Source organism: Halichoeres trimaculatus, unplaced genomic scaffold, assembly GCF_033239565.1.
Source record: "Halichoeres trimaculatus isolate MK-OKI-2021-1 unplaced genomic scaffold, fHalTri1.1 fHalTri1_scaffold_7, whole genome shotgun sequence".
NCBI lineage: Eukaryota > Metazoa > Chordata > Actinopteri > Labriformes > Labridae > Halichoeres > Halichoeres trimaculatus.
The window spans coordinates 14,218,511-14,230,514 of NW_027437185.1; the positions used below are offsets into that span (position 1 = coordinate 14,218,511).

The window sequence follows — 12,004 nt, forward strand, 5'->3', positions numbered from 1 at the left end:
ACAGTGGGTAAAGCATTTCAAAGTGTACAAAATACAAAAAAAGCCTATAATTCATTGTAATACATTGTGCCTTCTCTGCTACCCATATTCAATATCCAATAATTATAATAATCATAATAATCATCACCACCATAATTAAGAGAAGCAGTGGCAGTAGTGATAGTACTTAAAGTAGTTCGGTTTTTCAGACACAGTAAAAGAGGAGTAATAGTTGTCAAAATATATGTATATATAACATAGGGTTAAAATTTCAGGAAGAAAAGTGGTTTTAACTAAAGGTGCTCATAAAGCATAACATTTTGATGTCTGTATCCTCTCCAGTATCCTTGCTGATGCACAGTGCATCAACCTAGCGTGAAAATAACATGTTTTTGTGTTTTTTTATTGCTCTTAAGCAAAGCATATTTTCACCTTACAAGTTATAATATATATGATATATATGATATATATGATATGAGCATTCATAATAAATTACTATTCTTGTTATAAATAAGATGCATTTTAACATATTGTAGGAGTCCTTCAAACATCAGGGAAAAGTGTTTATACCTCTAAAATATTACAAATTAGTAATTATAAAAAATAGTCCTTATACTTAAAGTTGTCCCAAAGTAATACATTTAAAGCAGCACATTTACTGTGTATTAAGTTCACCAAAAGTAAATCAAATTTAGTAAAATACTCATTTCAACATATGTGCTTAAATTAAAGAATTACGGTAATTACGATGCGATACAATATACTTTATTGTCCCTCAAGGGAAATCTGTTTTGGGCTCACCTGCTGCCTACAAGTATCCACAATCAGATAAAACAAACAACGCAAAGTATTATAATACGCCGGTATTAGCAGTATTGCACATACCGACACATATTGCACATTATACACATAGCACATACCCAGCTATAAAAGAAAGAAACTTAGTAAATATTGCACAATCCCTGCAGCCTTAAAAAGCACTATTTAAAAGCTTAATGGAAGTGGAAACAAATGAGTTTTTAAATCTGTTTAGTTTACAGTGGGGGACTCTGTATTGTCTGCCAGAGGGCAAAAGCTCATACTCCATGTGCAGGATGTGAGATGGGTCACTCAGTAAAGTGAAATATATATTTGCTTATGACCTACCACTATCTTGTAACAAGGCCTTGGGTGTTTTCTGGGCTTTTACATACTTTTCATTGTCATGTAGGAAATTTTAAAGCAGTGTTTGTTCTCTTGTATAGTTTGACATGTTCTAGTATGCCTCAAGGTATGGTGTATCTGTTAGCTAGTCAGCTAATGGTACATATAGGTAATATACCATACCATATATCCATAAATACTCTATTAGCACATAGCCAATAGTACATATCCACCAATTTGATTTCAATAAATGTAGACACTGTCTTTTTGAATAAAGAAACTGGAGAGTTGATTTGGCTTTTTAAGTGCTCTTGAGTATATGAAAAATATGAAAATAACACACTTTCAAAACACATCTTTTTCACATTTTTAATATACAGAGATATGTTAGAACATTTCAAAGACAGAAGAAAGCTGCAGTGAGCAGCGGTTCTGCATACATAGGAGGATTTGGGATCTCAAAAATAAACTATTGTACACATCAGGACATAAAACAGATAAAGTGCAAAATCACCAAATTGTAAACGCTATTTTGTTCTTCTCATCTTATCCATCATAAAAACTTAACATTTGAAAACTGATTATTACAAACAATAAATATAATAAATAAAGCTATTTCATTGTTACCAATCTCAAATCTTCTCTTTGTTCACAGGTTTGTGTGAGAGGCCAGCTCATGCAGGAGAAGAGCAAAGGATGGGCGATCATCTGGTTTCTGGGATGAGAATATGAAGAAAATGTATTAGTACAGAGTTCTAACTGTCTTGTGTTTTTTTAGGCATAAATTTTAGCTTTAAATCCTGCCCACCTCCTTCCAGCACCACTCCATGAGCTGGTGGACAGCGTCAGGGGCCAAGCGAGGCTTTATGAGCCTCAGGCCTGAGTTCAGGGACTCAACAACTTCAGCATTAGTTCTGTTCTCATAAGGAAGCCGTCCTTCTGTGAACACCTCCCACATCAGCACACCTGAGGAGACAGACTCTAGTTGTTGCAAAAGATTCTTCAACTTCAAGCATTATACTAAAAATGCTTTGTTTTAAGCTGAAGGCTTATGCTTATTTCAAAGCACAGTGGTACTACTCTTGCAGCAGCCATAGTTTTGTGCCATATTTATACTTTGTAATAATACTCAAAATTGTATATCAGTTGATATTTTATGAGATTTTAAAAACTATCTTTGCAACCAAGTGGCAACCTCCGGTCTGAAAAATATGTGACAATGCTGGAGTGGTAAAATCTGCTGTTCCTCAAGTGACTGCTTGAGGTTGGCTCCGTAAGTAGTCACATCCAAGCCAAGCCAAAAAAGCCGTTTTCACAGCAGAAATAAACCCATTTATAGCCTGATACAAAAAACATCTCCGTCTGAATTGTTAATTTTACTGTTGGCACACACTGTACAGGGATGAATTTATTTCTAACTCAGCAGTTTAGAAGATATTAAAATCGTGAGTTCAACCAATCAGAGACACAGCTTAGCACACGTGACTGACAGGCGCCCTGTGGCTGTTACTGTGGAGACTCAAAGCCAGGTGATCTCTGGGCAACTATGTCCGCCTATCATACGGTCCATGTTTACAACCAATCTTGCATTTTTTGATACTGTTAATTGATGCAATTTATCTTCAAATGTAAAATCACTGCTCTGTTTTGCAGCAGTTTTACAAAGGCAAGCCACAACCTCTCAATCTCCAGTCCAGGCCAAGTCCAAAAGAAGTTCCCTGTTTAAACTCTGTCTTTTTGGCTATGGTCCTAGAAGTATTACTATCTCAAGATTACTGTAAATCCCAGGGCTGGCACTGCACCATTAAAAAAGCTGCCAAAGTTTACACTCTTTGGCACATGTGCATGTTGGAATAGACAAATCCTTCTTATGCCTTCAAAAGTTGAAATTACATTTTTAACTACAGCTTATGCAACATGCTCTTCGGGGGGTAACACATTAAGTGTGCTGGTTAAAGGAAAGAGAAAGAATGATAGTTGCATTGTATAACTATGACCAGGGCAAATCAGTCAGACAGAGTTTTTAAAAAACACACACCAAAGGACCAGACATCAGACTTGCTGCTGAACTTGCTGTATCTGATGACCTCTGGGGCTGACCACTTGACTGGAAACTTTGAGCACTGAGAGCTTGTGTACTGATCATCCAGCACAAATCTGCAGAGAGGAGACATGACAGAAGAGTTTAGTAAAAGTTTTAATGACTGGTGTAGCAGATAGTCCGTTGTGTGGGAGGCATACCTGGTCATACCAAAATCTGACACCTTCACCTCATTGTTCTTTGAAACGAGACAGTTCCTGGCAGCCTGCAGAGAGAATTCAGATTAATTCACCAATCAGATGCAGATTTACATCAAATAAACTTCTCATCTGTGGAGTTACCAGATCTCTGTGAATAAAGTTAGAGCTCTCCAGGTAAGCCATCCCCTCACTGACATCCAGACACATCCCCAACATGGTGTCCTGAGATATACGTCCTTTTTTAGCTCGCAGGTAGTCTGACAAGCAGCCCTTCTCCATGAACTCAAACACCAGACACATCGGGGAACGCTGGGTGCACACACCATACAACTGGACAAGCTTACTATGGGACAACTTCCTGTAAACAGACACACAAAGAGACAGCAGCTAAAACAAAACAATTCAGACGGACTGGAACAAGTTTTCTGAAACATTAGAGTAAAAGTTAGGGAATTGTTTTTAGCCCTTTTTTGGGGGGGTCGCTGGTAGAAAAATGGAAAACCCAAATGAGTGAAAAGAGTATATTTCTGCATTTACAAGGTCTGTTTGAATCAGTCTGGTGTGTCATAATACAGGGAACACTTGTGAAATTTGTTCAGAGGTGTCGGTATTGGTATTTATGTTGCTGGCTCAGTGTAATAACTCAAGTATTACTCTAACAAATTTAGTTGAACTATTACTTGGTGGTAATTGCAGCAGTGTTTTGCCTGTTTAATCTGATGTGCTATATGACTCTATCTATACCTGATAAGTGCACCGTTTCAAGCCATTTGTTGGGGAGGGACCTCACAGTCCCCCAATCATTTTATATATTCTTATTGTAATGTTTTTCACCATACACATTTGTATTTGCAACTGTAACATAAATTTCCCTGTGTTGTGTTATCTTATCTTAGGGCTAAAGAGGTTAAGAGGTTAAAACTTCTATGGGATTATCAGAGGGCTAGTATAAAGCTTAAAAAACAATATACCCTCTCTTTAAAATCAGCCATTAAAAAGGAAAGAGGTAAAGGAAACAGGGGTAAAATAGTCTCTTTCTTTCTTTGTCTGTGTCAAAAATTATGTTTGCAATCATTGTCATGATTAGATTCAGTGATTTTCCTGATTTTCCAACATGGCAACTTCACTAGAAATCAATAGGTGATGCCATAGAGACTGCATCATTTTATTCATGCTGTGAGATATACTTTATTGAAAGTGCTTCACAGGAGCCCAGTGATAAGGAGCTCAAGATATAATATGTTTATCTGTCATTTACAGACAGAGCTGATCATAATCTCTCTGTGTTTTTGAGTTTCAAGTGGCATAACTGAACTGAATGGCTTGGCATGTTTTGTTTTGCTGTCATGGGTAACAAAGTATGGATTTAGTGATATGGGCCAAAGGAGGATTTGATTACAGAGGGTGATTTATTCAGACCAATTTCAAGAGTCACTTTGAAATTTAAGAACAGGCATCCTCTTTTTTATCACTACAAAAACAGTGTTTATCAGTATGAGTTACTGTCAAGATTATAAAATTCAAGTTAAAAAATGATCTCTTACACGACTAGAGCCCGAGACAAAAGGTAGCCTTAAAAGTGCTATAAAGTCACAGACACAGCAGTTTGATATACAATAAGGGCCAATTTTTTTTTTCTTTTTTTCGTTTTGCAAGCAGTGAGGAGGGAGATTTCTGCTACAGCAGGAAACTTACATCATGACTTTCGCCTCCTCTTTAAAATCATCGTCTGACATGCACTCCTCTCTTATCATCTTCACTGCCACCTTCGTCTCCCTCCATCTCCCCTCCAAAACAAGACCAAACTGCCCGCTGCCCAACTCCCGACCCAGGGTTAGCTCCTCTGGGTCCACTTCCCACTGATCTGTCAACAGGATCAAAGACAGAGTGTGTTAGTCAAATTTAAATGTGTAGTCATTAAATCACAAATTCAGTATCATTTAACACACACAAAAAGGGTTTATGTAATTAGGAGAGGCTGAACACACCCTGAGTATACAATACCTCTGTGGATAGATCATAAATCCAGTTCATCCACCTGACCCATTTACGGGAATGTGTAAAACTAACCTTTCAAGATATCAGAGACGTCAAGGGAGCAGCGTTTGTCCAAGGAGACGGGATGCCTCAAACGCGTTATCAATCCTGTCACACACACAACAGACATGAAACACAAATCAACTCATTTTAATGAAAACATCTTCAAGCTGTTTTTTTTTCTGATCTACTTGTGACAGTGTTTACAAGAAGGATACTGTGGCATGCAGAATGCCAGCTCTTGCCTGCAGCATTGTGTTGGTGGTAATGTATGAGCTCGGGAATGGTGCTGAACAGGTACTTCTCTGCCAAATAATATGTGGCCTCTCCTGTTTCTGCTTGTCTGATTTGGTAATGCTTCACCCTCGGATTCTTTTCCCCATTTGACCTGAAGACAATAAAAAGAATCTCTTTTGTAACAAGTAACTCACACTTGTAAACAGAATACTTAAAGTGGGAAAGGTTACCACTAGATAGCAAGTAACGAGGTGTATTTGTGAAGGCATACATCAATTATACAGCATGTGATGCTTTACTCAAAGATTATATCAAATGTTCTTAAGTGTTATCTTATAATCAAATAAGCAGAGGAAGTCAAAGTACCCTGGCGCCTTGGTGAAGACTGACACTGTGTACACTCCTGCTTGCCTCGAGTCACGCATCATGAATGCCCCTTCTTTTCCCTAAAAAACAGATGGTTCAAATGAACATCACCATTTAAATGAGACAAATGTTGTTAATGCACATTATACAAGCAGCGTTCATCTGACCCCCAGCCTAGCAGCATTTTCAAGGTACTTCACATAGGAGAGCTGTTCCACCTCCTGTTTGCAAAAACTTAGCAAAGCATTGAACAGCAGGAAATTCAGCTTTGGAGGAAACTTTGTGGTTGTGAGACATTTTTCATGTCCTATGTCAAGTCAGATTCTTGTTGTGCAGGTGCATTTACATAAATTTTGCAAATGCAACACTGCTGTAGGAGGCACAGTCAGAGCAAAAGAGCACAGCGTCACACAGGAGCTACATCCTGCTAATTAACGGAATTATTATTTGGAGCATTTTTTCCCGTCAAACCACAGCTGGAAGTATAAACAAACTAAAATGAATAATCACCGCATCTTTACACAGTGAAATTGAATTTACCTCTTTCATTAACAATTCCTCTGCTTCCCCTCTGGTTATGTTTTTGTTGTACCATCTGTTGGAAGACAAATTAATCACAGTAAAGTCAGCTGAATAAAGGACTTGATGCATGTGCACACATCTGTTTAGGAAAGAAATTAAATCACACTCACTCAAATCTCTCAAAGTTGTTGCCATATTTCAAAGCCACATAAGTACTAGGGACAAAGCCTGTGTTCCTGTTGGGGGTCAGAAATAGAAAAAAAACCATTAATCACATAGTTGCAGTCATCCGCATTTCTTCCCTTGATACTGAGTGTTTTACGTACCCCACACCATCCTCTACTGCCCACCAATCAGCGTGGCTGCCATTGATCAGGACATACTCGTGGTCTTTCTGAAGAGGCAAGTCATCGACTCCGATAGGTGTGTAGTCTTGTAGAGCAATTACTATCCTCTGACCCTCCTCTGGCTCGCTCTGCCAGATACATATGAGTAAAATTCATGTTTGTATATTATGAAAAAGCAGCTTTTACACTTCTCACAAAACAAACATGAATACTGTAAAAATGATAGACCCGCTTTTGTCCTGCAACATGTTATTTTTCTGAGCCATCAAGGATGTTATCACTGCCAGCAAACTGCACAGTTAGGCAATAAAATATGTAAAACTGAGCTGAAGAGAGAAAAATACCGGGGCCCAAACTACATGTGCATGAACTGAGAGCACATGTTTTACAGGAGTTGAGACGTCTTAACATTCTGATTATATGGTACATTTTCAACAAAACTTGTGACTTTCTGCCAAAAGTGCAATATTTCAACCTCTTCTTATAGTTTAAAGTAGATACTACATTGTTAAATTCTCTGATGTTTATAACAACATCACTGATGCTTTTCCTAAGCTGTACCTCTGGATCCGGGAGTAGAGGAAGAGGCTTTTTGGAAGCTGTGGAGGAATGAAAACAGAGAGGTTGAAAAATATTTAGGGCACATCCACATCTACTGCTAAGCTGCACAACACAGCTGGATTATACAATAACTAAGACCTGTCCTGGATAAATTAATGAAGCCTGAAATTCCATATAATAAGGTAAAGAGAATAACAAACCATAGCCCACTGGGTCGTACACATGGCAACCTGTCGCCAGTCTCTCTGTTTGTTGGCAACATCGCCACTTTCCATCCATCCAGAAGTTTGGGTGGTATTTTGCCACTAAGTTGTTATTCTTAGTCTCTATATGTCAGGCGGAACAGAGGAGACACCAGGGTTGTGATTTCAAGTTATATGAAAGAATTTAAGGTTTTGCAAACATGTGTTGTCTGAAATGTTTCCTCACCCTCTTTGAGAGCTCTGACCCATCTCTGACGGCAATCATTGTCCGGAGCAAAAATGTAGAGGTAGTGGTTCTCATGAAAAACCTGTACAAGTATTTGTATTTGAGGAAATGCTTCTTACTTTATCAAACCAGGTCAACCCTACATTGCTTATTCCTATATTGTACACTTATAACGCTGTTTAATTTCAGTAGGATTGCAAATGTGCATGTTTCAAGGTAATATTAACCTTACCTGAAAAGGGTACTTAAAGTCGCATGGTATGGGGACATCTGTACACACAATCTCCGCACACTTGATGGTATTCAGCTTGATGCAACCCTTCACCAATGGCTTTCTCTGAGAGAACATGACACATGCTCTGTTTGTGTATACATAACATAGAAATTTCAATTTAAGTTGTTTTAAACACACCCTGCTCCCAGGTAGTGACTTTTTATATCCCGTTTGTATTTCTATAGCCTCTGTAGACTGACATTTACAAATAGCATAAACTCACCCCTGGACGGCGTTCTGAGTACTTCAAGTCTTGTGTGTCCAATACAAAAAACCTTGACTTGTAGTTGGAAGGCGATGTTCTTTTCTTTTGTTGAGATTTTTTAATCATTGTTCCCTTCAAAATCACCCTTGGGAACATGATGACAGCTTTGACCGACACTGTGAGAAACGCTGGAAGCTTCTGACATAAAAGACAGTGAGAGAGACAGAGAGGCAGCACCTTGCAGTGACAGAAAAAAAAAAGCATACGATAACTTGATAGAAGCTGTAGAGCTTCCGGCAAAAAGTTGTTGCACCCGGTAAACCACATCCACGAAACAAAAGGACGTGCAAGTAAATACACACACACACACACACACACACACACACACACACACACACACACACACAAACAAAACATGCACTCATGTACTTTCACTGGCTATGTCGCAATAAGGCAGAGTGAACAGTTTGCTACAACTTTTTTCTTTTTTTAATCCCTTTAAGTTGTTTTTAGTAAAGGTAATAAATACTAGCAGAAAATTAAAATTTTAACTTACAGGAAAACAAAGAGACATGTGTTTTTTTAAAAAAAGACAATAAAGTTATCTGTGAAACAAACACCACTGAAGTCTTAAACTAATTTATATGACCAAAAACTTTAACAACTGTGTGGTAAAAGTGGAGTTGCCAGTATTGTAAGTATATTTATGAATCAGTGCTTTTAATCTGTACTTTTGAAGAGATTTTTTTTAAAGAAATTTTACCTTTCTTATTGTAAGTGTAATATACTAACAAATTAATGATGTATATATACTTAAAACATATCTCAAAACTTCAAGAATTTACTTGGATATATCAGCATAACAGTCAGAAAATCTGAGCAAAAATGGTCACATGATTAGTTTAATTGTGTCTTGGCAAAGGGCACACAAAGCAGATAAATGAATACATAGGTAGCCGGATAGAATAGACTGATATGGTTTGGAATACAATATCACAATGTGCACGAAACTATCAACTGGTAAGATGAAAGAAGAAAGAAAATGGGAAAAATATAGGAACTTTTACCTGGACTGAGGTTTGACCAAACAGGTTATCCTTTGTAGGTAAAAGCCAGTCAGATTAAAAAGGGGGATTTATGGCCATGGTGAAAAAAACGGAAGACAAGGTGACAGAAACACAAATTTATGTTATCAAAAAGCTTTTGTATCAAAGGACTTTAGTATTTCTGTGATATGGCATTTTACAACCGGTAATTTATGTTCCGATACAGCAGGCGGCGGTATGCTCCTTTTTAACTCCTGTTTGCACACGGCTAAGAACCCAAAGAAGAGTGAGAAGGAGGCGGAATTGATGAAGAAGCGTAGCTAGTTGTGGGCTGCTAGCCTGGCGACCTACAGTAAACATATATATAGACTAATTTCAGCGACTGGGCATCGATCTTATTAAAAGGTATTTAAAGGCACAGTTTAATAATTGATCTCGGATTTTTGTGGTTTTGTTTGTGACCGCTTTGTTGATATTGGCAGAATTGATATTAGCTTTTAGCCTAAAGCTAGCAAAATGGCTAAGTAAGTTAACGTTTATTTTGAATACGCTGGTGAAGTACTGTAAGGCGTTTGTACATAAATATCAAACAGGGTTTATGTTAGGTAATGAAAATATGAAAATGTGGCTTTGGAGGGCAGTAAGCCGCTAAATTACGTTGCTTTTTGTACAAGGCCCCTATATCCTGCTAGTTAGCAGAGGCTTATTAAATTGACATGAAAAGTGCTATAGCAGCAACGCTGTTAAGTCGTATTTCTAATCGTGCTTGTGTTAAAAAAAAGTCTCCACACTGCTGTGGAATACAGGACTACTGTCGCCAAAGGAGGTTCGCGACAATTACGGTGTAATTTTTCCGACAGCTGCATCACAGTCACATCACCTGCCTATTTGTTCATCTGAAGGATTTCACTGAAACACTTCAAAATGAGTGACTATCTGTGCACAGTGGTAATGCATTAGATTATTATTTACAAATGATAAAATGCAAATCACATCAAAAATAGATAAATACCTAAACACTACTGTGACATATTTTCACTACTGTCAAGGTGGCCCTCACCACCTTATTTACACTGTACTTACTTGACTCAATGCTACCAAGTGTGCCCTAAACTGTATTTGCTTACATTTGTTTTAATTCAATACCTGTGAATGATAACTCTTTAGCCTTTAGCATTTTTCTACCTTATCTGTCAGTTTTAATCACCTTTTCTACTGCTTTAACATTTTGTGTCTGCTGCAGGTCAGCATCATGGGTGAACCACAGCAGGTCAGTGCCCTGCCTCCTCCACCTATGCAGTACATTAAGGAGTACACGGATGAAAACATCCGCAAGAACCTGGCACCAAAGCCACCTCCACCCATCAGAGATAGTTACATGATGTTTGGCAACCAGTTCCAGTGTGATGACCTCATCATCCGGCCCCTGGAGAGCCAAGGCATTGAGAGGCTCCATCCCATGCAGTTTGACCACAAACGGGAGCTCAAGAAACTCAATATGTCCATACTGGTGAACTTTTTGGATCTGCTGGATATCCTTATCAAGAGTCCTGGGAGTATAAAGCGTGAAGAGAAGCTAGAGGATCTAAAGCTTCTGTTTGTTCATATGCACCACCTGATAAATGAATACAGGCCACATCAGGCCAGGGAGACACTGAGGGTGATGATGGAGGTGCAGAAGAGACAGAGGCTTGAAACAGCAGAGAGGTTCCAGAAACATCTGGAGAGAGTGGTGGAGATGATCCAGGGTTGCCTTGCCTCCTTACCTGATGACTTACCGCAGATGGAGGGTCAAGATGGTGCCGCTGATGGGTCAAGGACTGCAGCTGCTGGTGTTGGTAGTTCCTCTGGGCAAGCTCCCAGGCTGAAAACTGAACCAATGGATGTAGAGGAAGCAGGTGGCAGCTGTATGGCAGTAGGTCAACAGGACAAGAGTGTCACTGCTTCAAGGAGGGACAAAATGTTAGACAAGGATGCAGCTATGTGCAGCATTATAGATGAAATCGCTTAGTTTTGTTTTGGGCATCTGTGTTTCTTTTGTAAATCTTTAGTTTGTCTTTTCTTTTCTGTATGAAGAAGTATTACTGTTTTCATCAAACCCACCAGGTGAATTGTTTTTTTATTTAAGAGCTATGTAAATACTATTGAGTGTCTGTAAAGACATTAGGGAATTTCAACTATCACACAAATCAACTTGGATTACAACATTCAATTTTTGAAATAAAACCAATAAAGACATTTCTTATGACTCACTAATGCCAAGTATTTTTTTTTTAAATCTAAATGTCTTTTGGGGAACCCTGTCAAAAGTATGTGAATCAATTACAAGTCTGACATACAGATATATTTACAACACACTCTGCCACAGCAACTGAGACACTGTCAATCTGGATTGCTATGTGTACTAGTTAAATTGTCACTCTCACCTCCCTTAATCCCTTTAACTTCAAGTTTCAATGTAATATCCTCAGAGTTGATGCTTGTTTGCTTTTGCCTTGCACAGTTTCTATGAAAGCCGAACTGATAAACTTGTTGAGTAACTTCCAAGCCTATCACTTCAGTTAGGGTCCAAATATTTATAGCACAAAGCCATTGGGGGCTAAATGTGAGCTAAAAT

At 38.3% G+C, this 12,004-nt stretch overlaps 2 protein-coding genes across 2 annotated transcripts; one reads left to right on the forward strand and one right to left on the reverse strand.

Moving 5' to 3' along the window:
- Positions 1-1,747: 1,747 nt before the first annotated feature.
- On the reverse strand, positions 1,748-8,532 carry itk (IL2 inducible T cell kinase). Its single transcript, XM_074674335.1, has 17 exons — positions 8,360-8,532; positions 8,095-8,199; positions 7,863-7,944; positions 7,634-7,759; positions 7,434-7,471; positions 6,852-7,000; positions 6,696-6,761; positions 6,544-6,598; positions 6,004-6,083; positions 5,646-5,788; positions 5,434-5,508; positions 5,059-5,227; positions 3,505-3,721; positions 3,364-3,428; positions 3,161-3,279; positions 1,931-2,088; positions 1,748-1,837 (listed from the first exon to the last, which is right to left on the reverse strand). Exons 1-17 carry the CDS (start codon positions 8,495-8,497, stop codon positions 1,772-1,774), a joined length of 1,851 nt encoding a protein of 616 aa, XP_074530436.1. The 5' UTR covers positions 8,498-8,532; the 3' UTR covers positions 1,748-1,771.
- A 1,112-nt stretch (positions 8,533-9,644) lies between these two features.
- Positions 9,645-11,652, forward strand: med7 (mediator complex subunit 7). The gene is made up of 2 exons (XM_074674287.1): positions 9,645-9,792; positions 10,631-11,652. Exon 2 carries the CDS (start codon positions 10,640-10,642, stop codon positions 11,396-11,398), a length of 759 nt encoding a protein of 252 aa, XP_074530388.1. The 5' UTR covers positions 9,645-9,792; positions 10,631-10,639; the 3' UTR covers positions 11,399-11,652.
- Positions 11,653-12,004: the final 352 nt, after the last annotated feature.